At 39.1% G+C, this 25,819-nt stretch overlaps 1 protein-coding gene across 2 annotated transcripts; it reads left to right on the plus strand.

Annotated features, from left to right (window-relative positions):
- The first annotated feature begins 1,584 nt into the window (after nt 1–1,584).
- Nucleotides 1,585–23,570, plus strand: mvp (major vault protein). Of its 2 annotated transcripts, XM_072694305.1 has the most exons (18): nt 1,585–1,691; nt 2,687–2,788; nt 3,884–4,047; nt 5,416–5,611; nt 6,509–6,632; nt 7,873–8,004; nt 8,493–8,587; nt 8,980–9,216; nt 10,025–10,150; nt 11,647–11,841; nt 13,171–13,406; nt 15,707–15,904; nt 17,978–18,122; nt 19,092–19,303; nt 20,093–20,209; nt 20,635–20,761; nt 21,860–22,048; nt 22,982–23,570. In XM_072694305.1, the coding sequence occupies exons 3-18, from the start codon at nt 3,887–3,889 to the stop codon at nt 23,102–23,104; spliced, it is 2,613 nt and encodes an 870-aa protein (XP_072550406.1). In that variant the 5' UTR covers nt 1,585–1,691; nt 2,687–2,788; nt 3,884–3,886; the 3' UTR covers nt 23,105–23,570. The 2 variants fall into 2 exon arrangements, with proteins under 2 accessions (XP_072550406.1, XP_072550405.1); XM_072694304.1 differs by lacking the exon at nt 2,687–2,788.
- The last annotated feature ends 2,249 nt before the right edge of the window (nt 23,571–25,819 follow it).

Here is a 25,819-nt window from a genome sequence, read left to right on the forward strand (position 1 = left end):
GGTTGCTTGAAGAAAGTAATGATTTCTGTTTGGCCTGATTAAAAAATTACCTTAAAAATAAATTCTAACCTAGATTTTAGGTCACTGATCCCTGCCATCTTAATGGGTAGACAATCTATTCAGGCTACATGATTACTCCCATCTTTACTGTGGAAAATCTCATTTCCAGTTGGGCTTTTGCTTTAGCACCTGAATTTTTCTTTTACTTGTCGCAATCAACAACAGGATTTTCAGAAAGCCTTACTATAACTGACAACTTAAACTAAATTCCATATCCCTGTTTGTGTCTGTGTACTTTTTAGATACACCAAAAACAGGCAAGGTCATTTCTACCTGCAGCTGCATTTTCATTCATCATTCCATATACATCTCTGTACACACATGTGTCTAGATATTTTTGGACACATAGGGACAGTTTTCCAGATAGGGATTAGGCCTAGTCCTGGGGTATACAGCACGTCTATGGGATTGTTTTAAATGAATAGAAAAAAAAGAAAGGGCGGAATCCTTCCGGGAAGTGTGCTGCGCGTCACGACTGAAACGGGATCCTCCGACGTTGAGCAGATGATTGCTTAGTTGAAAAAAAAATAGCAAAAATCCTACATCTAAAAATGCGTTGATCTGCCCCCCATGTTCAGACCTATTTTCATTCTGGATCTACATAATCACTGATGTATGGACCAATACCCTTGGCTGCGTGAGTCACCAGAGCTGACGCAGGCAGCGAGCAATCTGTGCTGTCAGCTAGAGCTCCACTCACTAGATCCTAGCCTTCCTCCGCCGTGGTATTTAAAATGCGCCACACTGCACGATGTTTCACATATAATCCTGACCACGGTTAGATCTGTTGGGTTAGACAGTGGTCAGAATTTAACATTTAAAAAAAAAGGTAAATATTTAAGCCCTACTCTCCGAAATTGCGAACTAGTGTGTGTGCGTCTGCCTTTACGTTGGAGAAATCATGTGACTACCGGGATCTCCCTCCTCCTCCTCCAACCGGGGGTGTTTGTGCTCGCTCCATCTTCCTTTTCCCAAACGGAGGGGTGTATGCCAGCTCGTGCGTATATTAGCTACAGTATTGCCCCACTTCGTGTAATTCTCTACACCCGCATTCCGACAGGCCACGCCCACTGCGCAATAATTGGCCGCTTGCTTGTTTGGCAGCTTCGCTTTACGGTAGTTTTTTTTTTTTTTTTAGTCACTAGATGAAATAATTAACTACATTTATTGCTTTGTAAAGTATATAAAAATACTACTAAGATAAAAATACTAAGATAATAAATTGAATATACACAAAACAAGTATATATAAAATAATAAAAAATACATCAAATGAAATAAAAATAAGGAATTTAGAAATAGATATACATAACAAAATAAGACAGAATAAATATGTAGACTCATTGCTTTAAAAAAATGCATTTATTAATAATATGCCTGTTATTAACTCGGACAAGAGCCTTGTATATATTTTTAACTCGTGGGAGCAGGACGAGGTAGTAGCCAATCCCAGTCTAGGGGGCGGGGTTAGCTCGAATACGGGTGGGGTTAAAATAACACCGTCTCTTCCGCATTGTCACGCCTACTCACCAACACAACAGCCGCATGACAACTGTTCAAGTGATCTTTAGAGAGAACCAGCCCAGTTCAGCCCAGCAGACCGAGCACTGCATATCCTACAGCAAGTAAAAAGTAAGTCTAGCTGCCTAATCTTAGTTTATTTCTTTCCAGACGTTTTTGCTGACAGTGAGCTCATAGCAAACTTGTTAGCTACCTGTTAAGCTCACTAAGCTGCGTTATAATGTGAGTAAGTTAGAAATGCAAGCATCCGTAGTTGTCAGGCGTTGTACAACTAAATTACTGATCAGATAAATACACTGAAGGCATTCATATGTTTAGCTAGGCCAGTACGCAGGATTTGAGAGTGATTTGAGAGTAAAAGCCAGTATAGCAAAGGTGTCATGTTCATTTTGACATACAGGAAGAATAACTATAAATCCTATATGTATATGCTTGAAATATCTATTGCAAATAACTTTTGCAGTGTTTATTAGGGGGTTGATGCCCCACCTCTCCAGCTGAGGCACAGTATGCGGAAAAGCTGTCTTTATCCTGATTGGATTGTTGAAAAAGGGGCGTCTCGCAAAAAAGATCTCCATGCAGAAGTTCATGTGTGCCACTACACTTCCACCTGGTATCTGGGTGGGTATCTAGTAACCCACCTAGATATATACAATATTTACAGTGTTTGGGCAGATGTTAGGGCAGATTCAGGTGATGGAGTCAGAAGACACCAGATCTGACAGGTGCTGTGTTGAAAATGAAGACGTGACTGTCTACAGAGCAACGATAAGCCCAGTCTCTAACTCAAACACGCCTTCCTGGTTACCTGCAACCTTAGGCCTCATTTATTCATAGCTGGCCTGACCGCCTTTTGACACTCCACCCTTCTTGTTTGCACTGGGGTTCCTCACCCTGGCTTGTCTCAGTTTGTCAGTTGTGATGCCATTGATTGTTTGGACACTGTGGATCGTGTGAGAGGGCAGAGAAGATGCTTTGTCAGTTAAAAGAACCGTGTGACAGGTTCTCCAGGGTGTGTTTGAGTAAGAGACGCTCATTCATGTGATTAGTCTTGTGTACAGTTCCAAAGTTCCAGACCTTTTGAATCAAAAGCGATTGCATTACAGATGATCGTCTATTTGTACCTCCGGTATCTTAGAAGGAGACGAGTTCAAGCTGACTCTTAGCAACCTTATCGTAGTGAAGAGAAGAGAGAAGAGATAAGGCAGGTGAGGTGTGTTCAGTAGTAAAACTTTCACATGTTTCCCATTCTGCTCCCCACAAACGAGGCTCAAGTTAGTTTAGCTGTAAAAAAAAAAAAAATTAGGTTAATATTAGATCACATAAAATATGAATCATATTATATGTGTTGTGTGTAAAATATGTAATCATCAATGCCCAGTGTTTGCTTGCAAAGCTTCATATAACCTAAGCAGACTATCTCAAGCTTAAGAATTAGCCTAGCATTTCCTTTTCTACATGTTGATATGCAGGTAATACAATTTGCTACTTGATTTGCTTTAATGTATTATATAGATTCAAATATATATAGTAATATAAATAAAGTAATTTAGTACTGCAGGTAGTCATATTTTCTCTTTTTCTCCCAATTTGGTACCACCATACTGCTTCAGAATGCTTAAGATGAGGGGATGAGGGGCACATTAGGCTGCTTAGCCACTTGAAGCCCCCGTAACGTCAAATCTTTGTATTTCCATTTTGGTCATTTTTACTTTTTTAAATCTTAATTTATATCTGGCACTTTATTCTTTGCACGTTGTCACAAGTTTATAACAAACCAATAGAAAAAGAAATGCTATTAACTAATAGAAATGCTCCAAATAAAATTATGTAATTTAATGTAATTGAATGTTAAGAAGTTTTTTTTATATGATACAGTGCGATGTGTAGAAACATAATCCTTGTATTGTGATGTTTGTAAACTCCCTAGTTAACTGGCCCAGGCCTAATAACACATGATCTGTGGAAATTAAAAACCCATGTATGTCTGAAAGCAAGCTCTTGCAACAGACTTATGATCTCAGATTCCAGAGTATGACTCTTCCAGGTTGATCCACATTATGTGTGTAAGATCATGGTGTTTACTGGGTTGTTTCTAGAGATTTGAAGACCCTGCGTGACATCCTATTTAGGGGTCTCCCACTCCTCCCAGCTGTTTTTCTCTACCTGGTACCTGGCTATACCCCTTAAAGCAAGAAATGGCCAGTCAGTCGTTCAGTCTGTCATTGTGTTTGTGCTGAATTTCTTTGCTTAAGTTGAAATCCTGGAGACTGTGTGTTCTCACAAAAGTCATAATGTTTCAGATTATGTCAAAAAGACCAACAGCTTCCCAAATGGAAACCGAGCGGACAGACTCCTCAATCATCAGGATCCCACCCCACCACTACATCCATGTTCTGGACCAGAACACCAACATCGCCCGGGTTGAGATTGGACCTCTCACTTACATCCGCCAGGACAATGAGAGGTAGACACACCACAGAACATAGTACAACATTGGCAGTATCATTTGCAGGGTGAACTCCAGGGCTCCATCGCCAGGCCAGTTGTAGGGGCTTTCGCTAGTGGTCTGGGTTTATGTTAATTTTGTGTTTGACATTCACGGTATGTCACCTCCATCTGCCAAACTCTCAGTATTCAGCTATCCCAGGGTAAATGCAGTTTTTCACTCTAGGGCCCCTTTAAATAACCCTATGTGAACATTGCCAGATTCAGTACCTTCCAGTTCCTCCACATTGACTAACCCCTGGACTGTGTCAGTACTGTACTGTGAGTCATATCACCCTTTAGTGTTCAGAATAAATATGGCTGTTCTGTAACCGGTTCCTTACTAGTGTTGTTTTTATAAGGATATTAGGTGGCATACCTGGTCCTGAGGCAAGGCTTGCCCCTGAGAACCCTGACTCTGATGAGTCTATGAACTTTCCCCTGCCCACATGCAGTACAGTATAGTACAAAATAAGGTACCCCAGTCTTTGATCCTCGCACATTCTTTGTGTACTGAATCATTTTTTACCTTCATTGTTCACCTGTAGCTGCGATCTGATTTCAAACAAATGAGGTTAGAGATGCAAAATGGTCCTGGTGCACCTGTCCTTAACTTTAGGCCTAAACAACAGGCTATATGAGGGTAGTTGTGTTGCTTATACACACTGTGTTGCTAATATATCTAGCTAGGCCGTACGTATAATATGGACATACTTGAACCAGGGATTCTTGAATGAACTTCTGGGTATGTGTTACATGCCTTATTGCTCAATTTCAGTCTTTTATGTTTTGCATTCAAATATGTAAGTCGCCCATATCTATCTTTTGATGTCAATGCACCTCTACCCTGAAATGACCTGCATGCACACATTTTATCAGTATGTTAGCCACCGCTGCTGCGCTGCCCACAATGGATGATGACAACAGTGACATGTGCATTCACAGTACAATCACAGAAAAAGATCTTCTGTGATCTTTCTAAGATTCATAATCATTTTGTGAAAATGTTGGGAGTAAAGAGTATAGTTATTTAATGATTTTCCAGCACAGATGTAATACTATAGCTTACCATTTTACTGAATGTATGACCTTTGTTTTTAGGTTGAAGCTGTTTCGAAAGATCACTTGAAAATAACACGTTTCTGTAGCTCCTGTCATTAAATAATTACAGTATAAAACCCTTGTACTGCGTGGTGTCATCTTAAATGAACAAACATCAGAACAAAACAGTCCCATGTTCTATATTAGGAAAAACCTGTGATCGAGAATTTTCTAAATACCAGTCCAGCTGATATCTATTTTAATGGATTTTCTCTAAGCCTTTTAACTCCCTCTTTTCTTCTCTTAGGGTCCTCTTTCCCCCGACCCGGATGACCATGATCCCTCCCCGCCATTACTGTGTGATTCTGAATCCGGTGGCCCGTGATGATGAAGGTCAAATTCAGTTCGACACTGCAGGTCAGGCGAAACTCCGCCATGCTGATCTGGAGATCCGTCTGGCCCAGGACCCTTTCCCTCTCTATCCTGGAGAAGAGATTCAGAAGGTGTTGCTCTTACTTTCACTTCCTCTTCTTACGCATCCACAGTTCCAGAGAACTGTTTTACAGCAGAAATGATTTTTGACAGGTTTGATGTGATTGAACATTGTCGCAGGCATCCTCTTACTTTCATTTGCTTGTTTGCATGCACAAATTCATGCATTTAATGTATTTAAAGTATTCTTAAAGTATATTATATTATTCTTTACAGTAAATTATTTTTAAATATTACTGTGTTCTTATTTTAAGGTCTCTCAAAACAAGCTTTTTTATTACATTTTTCATTAAGAATCCTAAATGTAAAATTTTCTCGGATACTGGCTATATTTCTAAAAATTTTATCAGTACCAGCTAGCGCCAGTCTAACTATATAGACGATCTACCCAATGTTGTTTTCTGCATTCTTGGAGTACATTATTAATATTATGACATCATTGCATTTTGGTGAAATATGGTGAAATATAGTGAAATATAATATTTTTAATATTGCAGTATATATATCACAAGAAAAAAAAGCTATTGCTGTATCAGTTTTTTCTAATATTGTGCAGCCCTAACCTACATTTTGATGACAGTGAAGTACTGTATATACAGTTTTTGTCTATCATATAGAGGATATTATTCTAGATGCCAAAATACTTGAAATATGGAATATTTATAGCAGTAAATATAAATACCGAAAGCATTTGCAGCACATGTTTTAGCTCCAGGTTTGTACTTTAAATTTATAATTGTTATTATTATTTCAATCTACCTCGTTTGAGTTGTTTCTGAATTAAATAGCAAAAATTATTATGTCAGAAGACTTTAAATTTCTCAGTAGTAGTGTTCTGCACTATGTCCTATATATCTTCCCAGATGACTTTTATTAATATATATAAATGTTGTACTCTCGTATTTCAGAATGTGACTGCGCTGCAGATTGTGTTTCCTGACACCGCTCTGCGGCTGCAGGCTCTTCTGGACTTTGAGGAGGAGAATGGAGAGAAGCGAGTGGCTGGAGATGAGTGGCTGTTTGAGGGGCCGGGTAATCTTTCAGCTTCATCTTTATCACCCTTTCTCTTCCACACAGGAACCTGGTGTGCAAGCCACCAATCAAATTTCCAATTTCTTAAAAATAAAGGTGCTACAAAAGAGTTTTTGTAAAAAAACCTTTAAACCTTTAAAAGGTTCTTCACACATATAATTGGAACTACTAAGGGAATAACTGAGTGGCAAATTAGGCCTGGCTGTGTGTAATAGGTCTATTCATACCAACTGGATAATTCTCATTGTGTACAAACAGCACCTTTTTAAACTTGACAACTTTATGACTTTACCATTTTATGATTTATGAACATTAAAAGATAGCGTATTACATTATACTGCAATGTACACAAGCTGCCCCCCAATGTTTTCAAATTGAAAATTGAAAATTTGAAAGACGCTCTATGTAATTTGGGTATTTGGAACTGAAGTGCATCTTTTGGTCACCAGTTTGTGAACAGGGCATTTAAAGCAGCATCATGCAAGGCTCTGTACTTTTGCTTACGTGCTCCCCTTACAGGTGGAGAGCGTAATTCACTACAGTGAAGATAAATCATGCTTTAAGTTCCCCTTTTGTGGCACACAGTGAGGGATACAGAGATGCAGGACCAGCATTGAAAGTGAATGAAGCATGTGGACAGAGGCAGTAGAGTGAAATTACAAGATTTTACACAAAAGTATGACTGTACATTGTTAGCAGTAGCTGATGAAGCGATGATAGAGACGCTCTTCTTCCTATTGCACATTAGTAGAGCATCACAGTGGTTTTGGAGCTGTATTATTTTAACTCCTTAAAAAAACCTGTGGCCCACGGCTGGCCAAAAGAGTAATTACAAACATGACTAACTAAAGAATAGACCCACCAGTTTGTAGTTACTCAGTAATATGCCTTAGTATGTAATAAGCCTTGGAGTGTTAAGGGTTAAGGTAAAAATACTACATAATGTTGCCTTAAGAAGGTTTTAAAATACGCTGTAATATCTGAATATGATTATTAATTATGACTGTTTTTCCATGCAAAGCACCTCATAACCCGGGCCTGTCAGTCAGTCACTCATTCACCCACATTTAACAGACTGAACATTATTCACAAGTGTGCTACTCAAGTAGCTTTTGGTGCTTTGCATTAGTGGCACTGTGTGCTACCATATTTACCAAAAATTATTCCTGAATATGGCCTCTTTATTTTGCATTCATTATAATGTTAGAGTGATGTATTATTGACGTTTGACCCCTGGCAGGAACGTACATCCCCAGGAAGGAGGTTATGGTGCTGGAGACCATCAAAGCCACTGTGATCCGAGAAAACCAAGCCATCCGCCTTCGAGCACGCAAAGAGGGAGTGGACCGCAGTGGAGTTCGCAGAGTCACCGGTTAGACACACACTCAAGTCATTGTTTATATAGATACATACATCTGCGGTCAGCTGTGACTGGTGCAGTAGGCATACTGCTGCATTAATTCCCCTAATAATCCTGTAAAACCACATCCTCACCTCATATTCAAACACTCAGATACTGTCTGTTCTTATCCACATAACGTGACCTTTCAGTGTCCATGTCTCTCAGTACCACTTCAGTTCTGTGCTGACGTGGTTCATTTGCATGAACTAAGTGCAAACAGTAAAGTGTTATTAATGATCTCACTGCAAATAGACACATCAGGTGTGTTTGTGAATAATGATCATGAGTTTTGTTTATTATATAATAATAATTATTATTATTATTGTATAATGTAAATATTATTAATAATAATTATTAAGTTTAGTAATAGTAATAATATAATATGAATAACATTTTTGTTACAGTTTCATTATAATATGTTTTGATGTAATGTGTGTGTGTGCGTGTCTGCGTGACAGGTGAGGAGTGGCAGGTGTGTAAGGTGGGAGCATATTTGCCTGGAGCACATGAGGAGGTCATCGATATTGTAAATGCTTACATCCTCACTGACAAGGTAGCTACAGTCATCCATTTATCTCTCTCTCTCTCTCTCTCTCTTTCTCTTTGTCTCTATATCCCTCTTTTTAGTCTTACTTTTACTCTGTCTCTCCTGTCTTTTAATTTTTTTTTTATAACTGTTTTAATAACTCCTGTCTTTCTCTTTCTGCCTTTTTATGTCCCTCTCCTCTTTCATTTAGTCCCCCCCTCCCCCTCTCTCCTGAGTATTGCGGGAATAGCAGTAAATTAGTTTCACAGTTCCACCAGAGGGTCGTAATTATAATGTGCATAAGACTAATGAAGCTGTATCTTAAGGGAGCCTACCTGCACTTGCTGATTTGTGCTCTGTACTATTCCCTTCATTCCTCTCTATCTCTCTCACTCTTGCTCTCATCCTCTTTCTCTCAGAATGCGCTGCATGTGCGTGCTCTGCGCCCGTTCCGTGATGCTGGTGGGCGGGACCGGAGAACAGGAGAGGAGTGGTTAGTGACTGTGGCAGACAGAGAGGCACACATCCCCTCTGTGGCTGAAGAGGTGGTGGGGGTGGTGGACGTGACCACATTGAGCAGCAGACAGTACTGCGTCATTTTGGACCCTGTAGGAACGGACGGCAAACCCCAGCTTGGGCAGAAGAGAGTGGTGAAGGTTTGTTAATCCTCCACCTCCACACAACAGAGCCGACGTCCTCTAACTATCAAACAGGGCCGGGTTTCCCAAAAACATCTTAAAACAAAGATTGATCTTAAATGTTTGAGCAAGCGTCACACTGAACACACTTAACATTCAGTCATAATCCGATGAAAATAAGCCAGAATTTTATTAAATTTAGTTAAAATCTTTAGTATTCAGATACATTAAGTAAAAAATTTAAAACAATAGATCATTATTTTCATTTGTTTAGTATAATCATTTCGAATATCAGACATTTAGAATATTTTATTATATTCCGAGAAAATCTTGAAAAAACAAGCCATCATTTATATAATATATTCAACAAATTTTCTCAAAAAAGGCATTCTTTCAACACACTTTTTTAGATATTCAGTCAGAATCTTAAAAAAAAATAGCCATTTGTTTTAGATATTTAGTCAGAATCATTCAACATTATACATTATTTCATCTTTTTTGGTCAAAATAAAAAAAACAAGCTATTATTTAAATGTATTCAGTCAAAATCTAAGGCCATTGTTTTAACATATTAATTTAGAATATGAGGACAATAAGCCAATATTTTGTTATATTCAGTCAAACATGTGAGAAAGCCATTATTTTAATATATATTCAGCCAGGATTTGTTGCCATTAACAAGTGACAGGCAGTTCATTCTGCTCTGTCTGCCTGTAAATGGTTTATTATAGTTTGATAAACTATTCATTAGTATAGATAATCATAAAGCTGTTATTAACATATTTATGCGTTACGCTAATCGTATTTATGTCATTTCACCCGAAAGGGTGAGCGTTCCTTCTTCCTGAGGCCCGGAGAGCATCTGGAGAACGGCATTCAGGATGTGTATGTGCTGTCTGAGGAAGAAGGATTGGTGCTGCGCGCTGTGGAGGCCTTCGCGGACACAGAGGCGGTGAGACAGACTAACATCAAAACAGAGAAAGAGAGAGCTAGATCAGAGCAGTGTTTGTACTGTGAGGGAGAAAGGAGAGGTTAGGCTTTTGTGAAAGATAATTTAGTAAGAGAAGGTTAACAAAACATCCACATTCTTTCCATGCTTCAAACTCTGCACACATTACTGTACTTGCTGAGCCAGAATGCCGCCTATGTGTTTATTCACCTGTAGCTGCCGCCACTGCTCACACCCCACAATCATACACCATTGTGAAACATGCCGCATTCCAGGAATATCCCTTACCCTTTCATTTAACTTTTACATTACATAAGTGACGCAAAGTTCACTGCTTAAACAGAGGAACTGTGGTACAACCGGTCATAACCGAGCTCCTCCCCTGCTGCTGCATTGTCAGTAAATTTACTTTTTTGATTGAGCAGATTGAGCAGAATAATCATTAATTATCAGATCACCTGCCAGTGTTTACAGCAATTACAGTGATTATAATGATTTCAAAAGAACTTTAATTAAGTAATTTCTTGCCAATACATTATCTCAAAATTTGATTGCAATTCTGAATATACACTCACCAAGCATTCGGTTCGGATGTGACTCAGTACCTTCCTGTCTTTGAATGCTGCCTAAGCAGGCAGCATTTATTACGTTTATTACATTTATTACGTCATAGTTTTCATTTTAAAATCGAATTAGCTGACCAACATTCAGAGCTGTTTGTACACACCCACATACCCACACACACATTTATTGAATACTATGTTAATTAGGGATGGCACAATACCACTTTTCCTGTATAGATATTGAAGGTTTGAGGGCTATCTGATGCAGATCTGATATTTCTTTTTTAAACAGTTATTTTAACATCAGAATTATACATCGTTATTTGCTAACATACTGGAAGAAACGCACACTTAACAACATGACCTCACAGAGTTGGAGTGTGTCCTATTACCGGATACTAATACAGGATACCTTATTTCAGGATTTCATTGGATTCCTTCTTATAATTCCCTGTTAACTGATACGACTGTTATTGGCCTAATACTGATACCCATTGGTACCAATAAGCCATCTGTAGTATTAATGCTCCAAATGATTACAAAGCATTACCTTTGACTGTTCAGCATCAGCATGCCCTAGGTCTTAATAGCAAAGAGCTTCAGAAAACAAGACAATTAAATTTTTCTGTCTCTGATCTTCTCGTAGCCTGAATCATTAACCCCTCCTATACCTTGTCTCTCTCCCCTTTGTTCATTATTTAATCCTCACGCTCCATTCTATCTTTGTTTTTTCATGCATTTTTTACTTTGGAATTGTTTTTGTTTTTTTTGCTTCCAATTTTGTTTCACACAAACACAATCACACACACACAGGTACACGTTCAGTGCATGGTTTACGTGCAGCAGTGTTCACCCCCACCCGTCACTGGCCGCTGCCATTGTTCCCCTTCCCTTCTTCTCTGTCTCACCCCCTCTCTCCCGCTCTCTGTCCATCAGCAAGAGGAAGAGGAAGATGAGCAAGAGAAGCGGGGCAAAAGAGCTGGGGTACAGCGTCGCCCTGGCGACCGCTGGATGCTGCGTGGACCAATCGAATACGTCCCCCCTGCCACCGTTGAGGTCGTCCTACGGCAGCAGGCCATCCCACTGGACGAGAACGAGGGAATCTACGTGCGGGATATCAAGACCGGAAAGGTGCGTGTTTTGTAGACAATATTTTGAAAATCAATGAATTACTTCATTTTCAACATATAAAAACATTATTTAAGCTCTGTGTATTGTGTAGAGATACAAAGTTCACTGAAGCAAAAGAATATGGTAGTTTAGTGAGTCATGCAGAGCGTTTACCTTGTCTGGTGTAAAATGAGCTTTTTACACCACTCTGGATAACAGCTTTTGCTAGATGCCTTTAACATAAATGTAAAAATGTAACCTGTATTACTGTGTTGAGTTATCTGGGTGGAATCTGGGTCTTGAGCTGGGCCGTTAGTAGGAGAGTTTATTGCAGGAGTCTGCAGGAATGACACAAGTCTTCCTCACAAAAAAAGCCTTTAGCAACTTGTGTCCCACGCACAAAAGCGCTTGCAAAACAGCTTGTGAAATGTTTATAGAGAAAGGTGGATCCACCCTGCTCACACAAAGCACTTGGTTGGGTGGGTGATTGATAATGTTTAAGTTAATCAAACCTGACATGGGTGGGGAAACTGCATGTTTCAAGTACAGTTAAGCTGAGAAGAGCATATACTTCTTCTTAGTCATGTTCCCGTAGAATAACTACAGCCTATTAAATATTGTCTTAGATAAAACATGTATGATAAAAACACAATAAATAGGTCAGATTTCTCCCAATCTGCTACTGCCAATTAACGCACCCATTTGTAGCTCCTCCTGGCACTAGGAGGGTAAGGACACATGTCTACTCCGATACATGCAATGCCAGCCACCACTTTTTTTTGACTGTGGCCTCTCTGGACGGCCAGTCGGGTTCCCAGCTGCACCGCACCAGCTAACAGATGGCCCGCAAAAATCACTTTTAGATTGTTGAGGGGCGAGAGCGCCATCAACCCACAGAATAGCTACAAATAGTGAGAAAGAGCTATGACAAGTGTGCCCATTCATTTTAAGACTGTGAGTGAGTGTAGGACACATGTTAAATGAAAACGATTTTTTATTCCAAGCCATTCACCATGAAATTTAGACACACTGTAAAGAAAACCTGCCAGATTCACATTTTGTCAAATAGTGAGAAACGCAGATTCAAGGTTTTTTTGGTTGCTGACAGCAACAAAATGCTAAGTGTGGACTGAAGGAATCTATGCAACACTTCCTATGAAAGTCTTCCACATATAACTGAGGAAACAGCAACTTTCAAACACACTTAAAAGTAAAAGAAGTATATACCCTTAATCACAGTTTACACAACGTGACTGCACCCACTGAAGCTTAAAACATGAAACTATATGCACAAGCACATATAAGCCAAAATAGGCTGAAAGATTCCATCTAATCCTTGTTTGTGTGCAGGTGCGGGCTGTGATTGGTCACACCTACATGCTGACCCAGGACGAGGAGCTGTGGGAGAAGGAGCTGCCAGCAAATGTGGAGAAGCTGCTGGGCAGCTCGCGGGACCCACTGTCTGGACGCTCTGAGCGTGACCAGGGTGCAATTGGTGGCCCCCGAGACAAAACCAGAGTCGTGTCTTACCGGGTGCCCCATAATGCTGCGGTGCAGGTGTACGACTACAGAGAGAAAAAGGCCAGGTAACAATGCATTTCAATTACATGGTGTGCTTTGAATAAGAACCACATCATACACTCACATACACCTTTACAGGGTTGCAAAGAGTCACAGACCAGTCAAACTCTTACACACCAAACTCTACAAACCATTTCTTTATGGGACCTTTGTGCAAAACCGACCCCAAACAGTCTAGACCATTATTCCCCTTTCACCAAACTTTACAGTTGGCACTCAATTCAGTCAGGCAGCATTCTCCCGGCCTCCACCAAACTCAGACTCTTCTGCCAAATTGCCAGATGATGAGGTGTGAGGTGGTAATCCCTCCAGGGAACATGTTTCCACCCTTCCAGAGTCCAACAGTAATTTGATTTACACTACTCCATCTGATGCCAGCATTGCAAATGATGATCTTAGGCTTATTCTTAGTCTCTTTGGCCGCTTTCTGTGAGTTTATGTGGCCTACTGCTTTGCACCCGAGCTGCTGTTTCACGCCTAGATTCTTTTTCTTTACAGTAATAGTACTTACAGTTTCCGAGGCATGCAGCTGAAGTCCAAGAAGTGTTGTCTCTGGGTGGGTAGATGGCATGTTCTAGTGTCGGGAGCATTGCTAGTGCTAGGAGGAGTTACCAGCGGTGGGTTAATTTGCAGTACCGAATTGGGTAAAAAATACTGTACTTACAATTGACTGGGACAGCTCTTGCAAAGCAGAAATTTGACAAACTGACTTGTTATGGAGATGTCTATTTCACTACCAGTGGTAGTCTATGGAGACCGCATGGCTGTACGCTTGATTTTGTGCACCCGTTCCACACATTTGATAGGGGAAGGGCATCAGCTTTAGGTTTAATATAAAGCTGCTGTGCTAGTCATTGGAATTTTTTTTTAACTGAAAAGAAGACAATAAAAGAGGAATATATTTAGCTTTTTCCATTTTACTAAGTAATAAACACAAGTAAAAAACACTCAATTACACAAACAAGAAAACACACAAAGTCGGAGACAGAGCCAGGGTCAGCTGCTGTGCTATTTCTCCAGAGGCTGAAGGAATCGTCTTACAGTGCTATGCAATATTTTGCTTATGTAATCATCAGGCTAATGGATATCAGGAGATGCTTACAGTTTCCACTGACCTTTCTGCAAACTTTTCTTGGACCTGTGCTTATTGTTATTTGTTTATTTTGTGCTGATTTCAATATGACATTGTAATGAACAGGTGAAGGAGGAGGTTGGTCAGGTTTATTAGGGGCAATTCTGATATCAGTGTCATAATCCAGAGCAGGGAGGCAAGTACAGCACAGCTGTTGCATGTAAAGGCCACAGTAATCCCTGGTGTTTGTTGTTGCTGTTCACACTGGGTTACTGGAAGTAATCTGTTAGCTCAGCTAAAAGAGGCTAGCAACTCTTTATGCCTATAGTTACAGGCTCTTACATAAGTGTAGTCTTGGTTATCAGATGAGTCTCTTTAGTTGTACCTGCCTGACTACCAGTGAGACAGCACCTCTTAACTGTGGGAAAGGAGCTGATACTTGAATGGTTTGTTGCCAGTCGTGACCACAGTGTTGTACTTTAGAAAATGCAAATGCTATTTGCATTATTGACCCAATGAATTCCAGCTTTTGTGGGCTGCCGGCACTTACCATTGTCACTTGCCGTTAAACACAAACTCCATAATCTGATATACGTTCAACCCTTATAAACCTAGATGAGTAATTCCCTTTTTTTGTTTTAGAAACATACCAGGGTTAGTATATTTTCAGAAAGGTTGGACCGAAAATGGTAAACTGACTATTTTTCTCTCTGTCGTTCATAAAGTACAATACTAAGTTTCAGCAAAATAAAACAATAATAAATAGAAAGAAGTAGACTGTTTTGAATGTATATAAAGAATGGATGGACCTGTCCCATTGTATGGACCTGTCCCCTTCAAAGCCTGAAAACTAATCGTGGTGCTGTGGTTTGGAGGCCGTATTTTAGGTTTTGCTAGCTCTACACACACACACGCACACACAAAAAAAAACATCATGGAAAAAGTTATTTTTGTGATACAAATGTGAGATGTGTTATGTCCTTACCCTCCTAGTGTGAGGAGCAGTGCTAGTGCTAGGGGGAGCTACGAACAAGTGGGTTAGTTGGCAGAACCAAATTGGGGAAAAGTTGACCATTTTTTATTAAATAAATAAATAAATAACTGTCTGATTTCTGTCCAGATTTACAGATGGTGTTACTATGGGAACACAAGGCTTAAAAGCATGTTGTACCTGAAGATGTTCAAACAACATAAATAATTACTGAAAATATGAACACTCTCTCCTTCTCTCAGGGTGGTGTTTGGGCCTGATTTGGTGATGCTGGGTCCAGACGAGCAGTTTACCGTGCTGTCTCTGTCTGGAGACAAGCCCAAGCGGGCCAACGTCATTAAAGCCATCTGCCTGCTGCTCGGCCCCGACTTCTGCACTGACATAATCACCATAGAAACAGCTGACCATGCCCGCCTGCAGCTCCAGCTTTCATACAACTGGTAATGTGTCTGTCTGTCTGTCTGTCTGTCTGTCTGTCTGTCTGGCTGTCTGAATTCGGTCTTCACGTGTATAGAGGCAGCAGTATAACTGAGGACCAAAAATCAGTTTTGCTGATTTGCGCCACGGAAATGCTGTATAACCAGCAGTTCCATACAGCAGGATGTATGTGTGTGGTGATGTTTTTATGATGCCCATAAAACACAGTGCTTATTCAGACATTACTGCCTGAGTAACTGCAGATATGTACGACATGCCACTGGGAGCCATACATTAGTGCTCTGATTTGTTGTGCTTGCCATTTCAAATGACTGCGTCCATAAAATCCTCCTCATAGGCTTTATCAGTCCGTCAGTTGCACTCAGTTCTCTATTTTCTGCCTTCTTTCAGTGCTTTTTATCGTTCTGTCTCTCTCAAACTGAGTTATCTCTAGAGAACAAGAGAAGGGCTTTCTCTCAGAGTTAGCGTCTACGTTGATGCAAGCCTTTTCTTACTGAAGTAACTGTTATGTTTTAAATGGATCTACTAAGCTTTAGGTTTTTCTTCATTAAAGGAATAGTTTGATAAAAAAAAATGTAATTTACCCAATTGTCCTTTAGGTTGATCAACCAAGACGTGTTTGGTGTTCTTAGTTTGCCTCTTTAGTTCTATGCTGAAGCTAGAAGGCTAATGTACACAAAGTAGTGAGTGACTAGACTTGCCTATAAGGACATCAGTGTTAGCTACACTGCATAAAACATTACATATTAGCAAGTGAAATCCTTGTAAATCTAAATATCTGGTATTTCTCTTTGTCATATTGTTCTAAGAATATGATCAGATTATTCTACTTAATACTAACATATTATTTCTAAGTCATTTTATTTTTCAAAAGAGTCTCTGGCAGATAATTTTGTTATTATTATGTTGTTATTTCTTGAATTTGTCTCGAAGTTAGAAGATACAGTTGCTTAAAGCAAGTAAAAATTATTATTACATTATTACATATAAAAAATATTATTACACTAATTGCAAAATGAGAAATATTAAATATGTAGACTATATTTAAAAGGATTTCACTTCGCTAAGGTAAGATTTTTTGCAGTGTAGATGTAGTCGTCATAGGCAAATCTGTTCACTCCGCAGCCATTTATGCAACGGCACCAGGCAGTTTTTTCCAATCACTCACAGTGTAACCAGCAAGCTGATTGGTTCATTTTGTTAAAGGGTGGGACTTTATCTGTAAACAGAAGCTGTGTTGAGTGTGTCAAGATCTCCCGTTCATATTTCAACCAGTGGTTGGTCTCGTTATAACGTCTCACAATCATATCTGTTGTGAGTTTGGACATACTGGCACCCTGAAATAACCCATATTGCACATCTAAATTGACATTATTGTCATATTAATGAACCAAATACATCATGAACATCAAGCTAAGGCTACGTTCCACACTTCCAAATGGTTCCATACTCCCTAGTTCACTCAGTAATAAAACTATGTAATAAAACTATAGGTTCTACACCCAAATAGTGCTCCATGTGTCCAATATGGATCTGTGCACATGAACTGAATCCCAGACGGCTCTTATAATGCAGAAGTTTGCATTATAAGTCAAAAAACATGAATTCCAGTCTGAGCATTCCTGATACAGTCACATGACGATGCATCTGACTACCTATGATCAAGTCTGATTTGAAAAGATCAGATTTCTAAGTTCACACAGCTCTAAAAAAATCAGATCTATGTCTTATTTAAATTTAACCCAATGTCTTTGGTAATCTCAGATAAACTTGACTTATGGTGTATTGCGCTTTATGACTGTCACGGTTTGTCACGAGACAGAGACGGATGTACTCGCTGAATCTTTTAATACAGGAAAAATAAAACAAAACAAACAGAAACCAAACAAGCACAAAGCTTACCGCATAAACAACACAAGACATTCTTTTATTCATAAAAATGGACAAAATGATGGACAAAATTGGAACTGCAAGAGTCCGGATTACTGAAATCACTGTTTTTACCATGTGACGAGAATGAAAACCAGGAATGATGCTCTTTCTCACTTCCTTTCTCTCTCTCTACTCCCCTTCAGGCACTTTGATATAAAGAACCGCTCTGACCCTGTGCAGGCTACAGCTCTGTTCTCCGTTCCTGACTTTGTGGGGGACGCCTGTAAAGCCATCGCCTCCAGGATCAGAGGAGCCGTTGCTTCAGTGCAGTTTGATGACTTTCACAAGGTCTGTGTCCGAGGCAACGTCACTGTCATTCCTGTTCAGTATTTTTAGTTTGCAGTGATAATAGTCCTCATGCTTTCTCTTTCAAAGCTCTCTCTGATGCTCTCACTTGTGTTCCCAATTGGTTCATTAACAGGCTCTCTAAAATTAGCATGACATTTAGAGAGAGCGTGCGCGAGAGAGAGGGCGCCAGAGAGAGGGAAAAGGAGTGGCTAAAAGCCACTTACAGTAATGATCCATTATTTGCTAATTAGAGTATTCAACATTATAAAAGGCATATCACCACAATAATACGATAGCCCCAAGCTAATACGTGTTTACAAGGATGGCTTTTTCTCCCTGCTTTCCTGACTATATTTCATGCAGTATAATCAGTATTAAACAGATGCTAAATGTGTTGTTTGAGATGTGTTATGAGAAGTTGCATTGTTACAGTTTTATACAAAAAAGAATCAAAATAATGATTAAATCTAAAAATAAAAGGTGAATGATTAATATGATAAGTTAAATAATTAATAAAAAATAATAAAATAAAATAGTAGACCAAATAAAACAAATAAAATATTGCAGAAAATAAAAACAGATAAAATACAAGTCAAAGTATGTAAATATGGATATTAAGACTAAGAGAAAGTTGATTTAAAAAATCACTACTTAAATATCAGATTGAATAACTAGGTTTTTAGTTTGCACTTACAAATTGTAATGTTTTGAGCTTCTTTTACTTTAGTTGGAAGGTTGTTCCAGCATTTTGGAGTGTAGTGGCTAAAAGCAGCATCATCAATAAAAGAAAAATAGAACAAAACATATTAATGGGCCTTCTATATTGCACCAGAATGGGTTTCACTATCGTCACAAGTTTTTCAGTACTAAATGTCACACAGCCCTGTCTCTACACATGACCACACTACACATTCCTCTCTCCACCCATTTCATTATTGCTGTTTTTTGCTTTTTTTTTTTTTCCTCCAGAACTCAAACCGGATCATCTGCTCGGCCGTGTTCGGCTTTGATGAGAAGCTTGCAGTCCGCTCCAGTTTGCGCTTCAGTCAGAACGGCCTGGTGATCAGCAGCGTGGACATCCAGTCTGTGGAGCCTGTCGACCAGCGCACACGTGATGCTCTTCAAAAGAGCGTCCAGCTGGCTATTGAGATCACCACCAACTCCCAGGAGGCAGCAGCTCGGTCAGTACACATCCTTCAGTTTCAACTCATTTCTTTGTCCTTGTTTTTTAGTATGTTTTATTTTCTATTCCTTGCTCTCATAACTACATAATAATATCAATAACATCATAATATAGAGTACTTATAGAGTATACATATATCTGCAGAAATTGCTTTACAATTAACTGCTAACAAATGAAAGAAAATCTAAAAAAGCTCAAATAAATAAAATACAGTAAATTAAAATACAATAGAAGGCTTAAGAAAAATGATGGCAATGATTTGACGTAATTTAAATTGGTCAATTGTTTTTCACTGTGTTAAAATGTCATGATGAATGGACCAATAGAAATGCCCAGAAATGCTAAAGATTAAAGTATATTTACCTTGATGTCCATTAAACAATAAGAAGTTTGTTTTCCTTCCACTGTAAAATATTCAAATATTGATAAAAAGGAGAAGTATTTAAGTATAATTAATTTTACGTCAAAAAAATAAAAATCAGTGGGATGCAGTGAAAAAACACACTGTCCTAGTATAGTTTACATTTGAATTATACTGTGAAAATCTATGTAAACGTTGCATAATATTATTATAGTTAAAGCTAAATGAAGGAATACCATATAGCTGCTGTCCAATGAAAATCATATATTTCCATTTTTGTCCTTTTTTTTTATGGTTTGAACCCTCTAGCTGCTCTGTATACTGTGTCAGCCATTCCGGATAAACACACTGAAAGATACATGGTGGTCATTGGACAGCAACAATATTCTGTTTGATCTTCATTTATTGTCTCTCTTCCTCTCTTAGGCATGAGGCAGAGCGTCTGGAGCAGGAGGCTCGTGGTCGTCTGGAGAGGCAGAGGATCACTGACCAGGCAGAGGCTGAGAAGGCCAGGAAAGAGCTGCTGGAGCTGGAGGCTCTCAGGTAAAACTTCGGCGTCCACACCTCTAGGCTGGTATAGACGGAGGCAGAGGAGAAGGTCAGAAGGTATAATAAGATGCTTGTGGTCATGCACTGTTGCCGTAATTCCATCAGTGTGACCTAATGCTACAGGAGGAACAGAGAAATGCTTGATCTTGCAGAAATCCCTCATTTGGGAAACTGATCCTAAAACTGTACATAGCTGAGGGCAAAAATAATAGCGGCGTTATTGAGCGAACAGCGTCTCAAACTTGTTGGAAGTATAATAAAATGTATTTAAATGTATAATCAATACAACTGAGAATGATGTCTCCTAAATGGATGCTCATAGCTCTCCCCACGTCTTTTAGCTAGTGTTTCAGAATATCACTAGACATACTTAATATCCTCTGTGGCAGACTGACCTGTGTGTGTGTGTGTGTGTTCAGTGCTGCGGTGGAGAGTACAGGAGCAGCAAAGGCGGAGGCTCAGTCCAGGGCAGAAGCAGCACGTATCCAGGGTGAGGCTGCGGTCAGTGAGGCCAAGCTCAAGGCTGAGGCCCAGAGAATAGAGGCGGTATGTCAGTCTCTCTCTACACTCATCCTTTACAGTTTACCATTCTCTCTCTTTCTCTCTCTCTCTCACCATGTCTCTTCTGTACAGATGCATAGTAGCCTCGGGGGGAAAACAGGCAGTTGCCTCCCATGGTTAATTAAATCCCTTGCCGCATTCTTTGCTTCTTAATTTGACTCTAGGATTCTTTATTCACGATTATCACTATAAATTTTAATATCCCTCTGCCATAGGGATGCAAATGTTAAATTTAATGCTGTATTAGAATATTGACCTTTGTGATTCTGGCTGCTTCATACACTAATCATTCATTTATTCAGTTGTTCAGAGTGTTAAAAAGCAATTGACTTGCAACACTATAGCACCCATTTAGCAAGCACTTCGCAACACCATAGCAACCATCTGAGATTCCCTCAGCAGCCAGGTAGCATTAGCATTGCAGCCACCTGGGATACCATAGCAAATATTTATTAACACCATAGCAACCACCTGGGAAACCATAGCAACTTGTCTACCAACCACTACAACACACCATAGCTACCACCTGGTACATCATAGCAACACCATAGTAACCACATCAAACCAAAGCCACTTAGCAACACTATGGCAACCATGTAGCAGCACTATAGCAAAGAGATTTTCACCCTACTGACCATTTAGCGACAGTCTAGCAACTGCCTGGAAGTGAGAACTACTTAAGCTATGCAAGCATTCTGTGTTTCCCTCAGGAAATAAATACATAATAATTTAAAGTTAATTTATTATTATATATTTATTTATTTTCGAGGTTTTGTGGATGTTTGGATGACTCAAGCCATTCACTTTTATAAAAGGTTGCATATAGTTCTAAAAAAAAAAAAAGAGTAGTTTTTTGATGCTATATAAAAGAACTATATCTAAAAGGTTTCCCATCATAAAGAAAAACAATTTAACCAGGCAACAAGCCATTTAAGCATTTTGGTTGTATATGTAATACAGCTGTTACTTTGCCTTAACACCCTTGAAGTAACTAATTTAACTGGATTGTATTATAGAGATATGATAATGATATCATTATGCATGCCTAACAATAATCAACCTCCTACCACTGCCGCCCTGCAGGAGTCTGAGCTGGAGCGTCTGTCAAAAGCACGGGACCAGGAGCTCAACTATAAGAAAGAAATGGACAGTCTGGAGGTAGAGAAGCAGCAGAAGCTGTCTGAGATTGAGAGCCAGCGCTTCAAACAGCTTGTGGAAGCCATTGGTAGCGAGACTCTGACAGACATGGCCAGAGCCGGCCCGGAGCTGCAGGTACTTTTCCCCATCTATACACACACATGTGTATTTTATTTACTATTTAGATTTAGAGGTTATAGTCAGGATCTGGGCCATTAGATCAATACTGATCAATGTGGGTGAAAGGTTCTGATCCAAAGCTGCATTGTTCAGACATTCCATGTTTTATATTTAATAAAACTGATTACAGTTAAACAATTACATATAAAACGACACAATTTACAAACTAAAACCAAAAGTAATCTGAATTTAAAGATGAAATAAAACAAAACTAAAATCATGAACTGTAATTTTGAAAACTATTATGACCCTGACCTTTTCATAGATGTACTAGATTACCTTCACACCCTGTAGTACATCTGTGCTGCACATTGCACACCTGCTTTAGCTGAAGAAGGGCTTTAATAATGTGATTCAGGTGCAGGAAAACAGTGGACAATAAACTGGAGGTGGACAATACTGAATTAGACATTGTAAATATTTAACATTGGCCCACATGTACGGTATCAACCAATGCAGGCTGCACTTATAAAATAAGCTTTATTAGCAATTCTAGGTTATACAGGTGCCTTATATCACGGCTGTATGAAAATGGTAGTTTAATATAGTGTACTCCTGCTCAAACTGCAGGTGGTATACTGGTTTATGTGAAATTACACACACAAACATGAAAAATGAACCAAGATAGTCAGCTGATTTATTTGTGTTTCTATGTGAATTTAGGTGTGAATGAACCTTTAACTCTCAAAAAAAACAAAAAAAAAAACAGTAAAAATAGAAACGGCTGCTGTTGCTAATGGTGTTTGCATTAGAAATGTACTAAATGCAGAGACAGGCCGCTGTGTTTTCTGTATCGTTTTCTGGAAAAGCTCATAAATATGTTTATCACTTTAAACATGGTTATGTTGTCTCTGTGCTTTGACCATTTCTCTCTCTCTTTCTTTCTAGGTGAAAATGTTGCAGGCTCTGGGTCTGAAGTCCACTCTCATCACCGATGGCTCTTCTCCCATCAATCTGTTCACTACCGCCAACGGCCTGCTGGGGGCAATGAAGCCCAGCGAGGCTCAGTAAAAGATGCAGGAAAGCTGGAGCTAATGATGAAGAAAGAGTTGATAGAGTTGAACTGCAGTTATATCAGATGTGCCTAAATAGAGCTCACTATACTGTAAAACATGGTGTGCAAACCTTGTGGTTTGTTTCCTTTCTGTTCGTCAAATCTACTCTTTTGCCTTATTCTTGACAAACATTGCACTCTGTCTATGTAAGTCTGACTGTGCAAGACCAGGCCTACTTTTTCCTATATTTAGCCATATTATAAACCATATAGCTTTTACCAATGCTGCTGTTAGTGGGGTAGGACTATGTTTTGCTCTTAGATAGCTTACTAGAGTTGGTCAGCTATTTAGACATGAGATCAACTGGATTTTGTATGATTTAGATGAAAGAAAATGCAGTGAACTCAAAGACATCTGCCATGTGTAATCTAACTTCTTTTGTAGGACTTTTCAGCAATAAAAACTTCCGGGTGTCTGTAAAATTGTTTGTGTGTGTGTGTGTGTGTGTGTGTGGTTCCACATGCCTGCTGCTTCTGCTAATGATCAGTCATAGAGAGGCGTACACACACTCACAAAAAATTGCCTGTTTTGAAGAATAGCACCATGTGTAGTAGTGGTGATGAAAGTCACCTCTCAGGGCTCAATCAGCACACAAGACTAGTTCATCTCAAGTGGATCTCTGATTAACTGTTGATCATAAGCAGTAACATCATACAAACAGCAACAGAATTCGTGCACAGAGCCAAATCAATCAGATCCAGGAACCACATCTTCACATCTGTTCCCAAATTTTTTACAGAATGTTTTTTTTGAGAACCTGAGTAAAGTAATGTTATATCAAAAAGTGATAGCAAAATAAGAATACATTAAGTGTATTATATGTATTATAAGTGTATGTGAATTATACAACTTAATAAATTAACAAAAGCATATTCATCATAACAGAACAATAATACCTTGTTTATCAAAGGAATATAAAACATTGTTCTCTAAATGTATAAATACTGTAGTTCAGCACAGTTACATGACAGAAAAGTATACTAATGGTACTTACTTATGATGCTTATGATCATCGATCAATTCCCGGCCACTAGTTAAGAGTCTCCCAATCGTACAGTGGCGGATTTTGTCGGTAATCTGATTGATGCGTTTACATGCACTTTGGAAATCAGATAATGAGAAAAATCCAGGTTTACATGAGTCAGGCAATAATCAGATTTCTTCTTTGCAGCCAATAATCTCACAGAAACTGTGATGTAAATTTCACACTTATCAAGCGTATCTAATAGACTACAATGCTGCCCTTCTTACAGCTTTCTCTCTATTGCTGCAAAGACAGAGACAAGCCTTTATGAACAAGCATCTATTTTTGGACCCAGCATATGGGTCCCTTCATTACAGAAAAAGAACTATGCCAGCTGAATGCACGTTCATAGTATGGACTGTACACTATGTCTCTTTATTTATATATGTAGGACTCTACACTCTATCTGGTTAAGTTTGTGTGCAAAGAAATCCTGAGAGATTAAAATCCACCTCTCTTGAGCCCTATTCAGGACTGTTTTTATGGGGAAGGGAGGTAATTTTACTACAGAATGTCTGTATAATTTGTGACTGATACGCACAGCATAAATGACTGAGAATGGCTATTCAATTTACACACTGCCATCATCTCTGAAAAGTGTCCTGTGACCCCTGAATACAGCAACACCACTATTAAAACCCATTTAAAGTAATAATGAAATGTGAAACTGAAAATGAAATTAGTAGCTACATGTTCCTAACACATACAAAAACTATAGGCTAAGTGTCGCGCCTCGGAAAAGTCATTTGGCTCACCGTCGGGATTTGAGTGTTGCACTTGACGATTGCCACAGACTTGAACAACCCAAGGTTGCTATGCCTTCTTGAGCGGCTCAGTACATAGAAATGACTGACATGGTGCATTCAGACAGGACTAAAAACTTACATAATAATGTACTAAAATGATTACATAATAATTACAGTACCCCACCTCCCCATGTAATCCTGTCCGAATAGGGCTTTTATCAGATTTCTCAATCAGATTTCTAATCCTTTATCCAAACTAGAAAATCTAAATGCTGTTTACATCACCACTTGAATAATTAGATAACTGAAGAAATTTCGATTATGATCGGATTATTAAGTGCATGTGAACACACTCAGTGTCACTAGTGCTAGCAAGGTGAAGGCTAGCTTATGTGTTCAACAAGCATCAGTGGAAAGCTGAACACACTTGGAGGAGAACGCTAAATGCCAATTCACAAGACGCTAGCCTGTGCTGAGTGAGGGGGGAGAGGGAGGGCCACAGACTCTCCTCGGAGAGAGCAATAGTCATGCAATTCTTAAAGATAATAGGGTTTAATGGGTTTAAATATGTAATTAATAAGAACTTGAATTAGAATGTGCCATTTCAGCAGCCCATGTACCCTGAAGACCATTTTGCACCTTAAATTGTCTCTAATTTCTGTACTTAGCTAGGTTAAAGGTCAGCCTCCACATGGCGGGGTTAGTTTTATCACAGAGTTGCTACTTGAGTTGCTACTAAAACAATGAGAAGATTGTCTGAAACATTTTATGCCCAGATTCATCAAAAAACATACTGTTCATGTCAAATAAAGAAAGAAAAATGAAAATTGCTCTGTTCTGATATTGGCTTTTCCACTGTGTATTTAACACAGACTCTTTTCACTAAACATATTTGTTTTGC

The sequence above is a fragment of the Salminus brasiliensis genome, chromosome 12 (assembly GCF_030463535.1).
Source record: "Salminus brasiliensis chromosome 12, fSalBra1.hap2, whole genome shotgun sequence".
Classification (NCBI taxonomy): domain Eukaryota; kingdom Metazoa; phylum Chordata; class Actinopteri; order Characiformes; family Bryconidae; genus Salminus; species Salminus brasiliensis.

Bases quoted from the DNA above. Each gene is read 5' to 3' on its own strand.
- mvp (XM_072694305.1), top strand. From the start codon at position 3,887: ATGTCAAAAAGACCAACAGCTTCCCAAATGGAAACCGAGCGGACAGAC. The intron at 13,407-15,706 runs GTAACAATGCAT...TCCTTCTCTCAG, and splicing joins TACAGAGAGAAAAAGGCCAG to GGTGGTGTTTGGGCCTGATT. The intron at 20,762-21,859 runs GTATGTCAGTCT...GCCGCCCTGCAG, and splicing joins AGGCCCAGAGAATAGAGGCG to GAGTCTGAGCTGGAGCGTCT.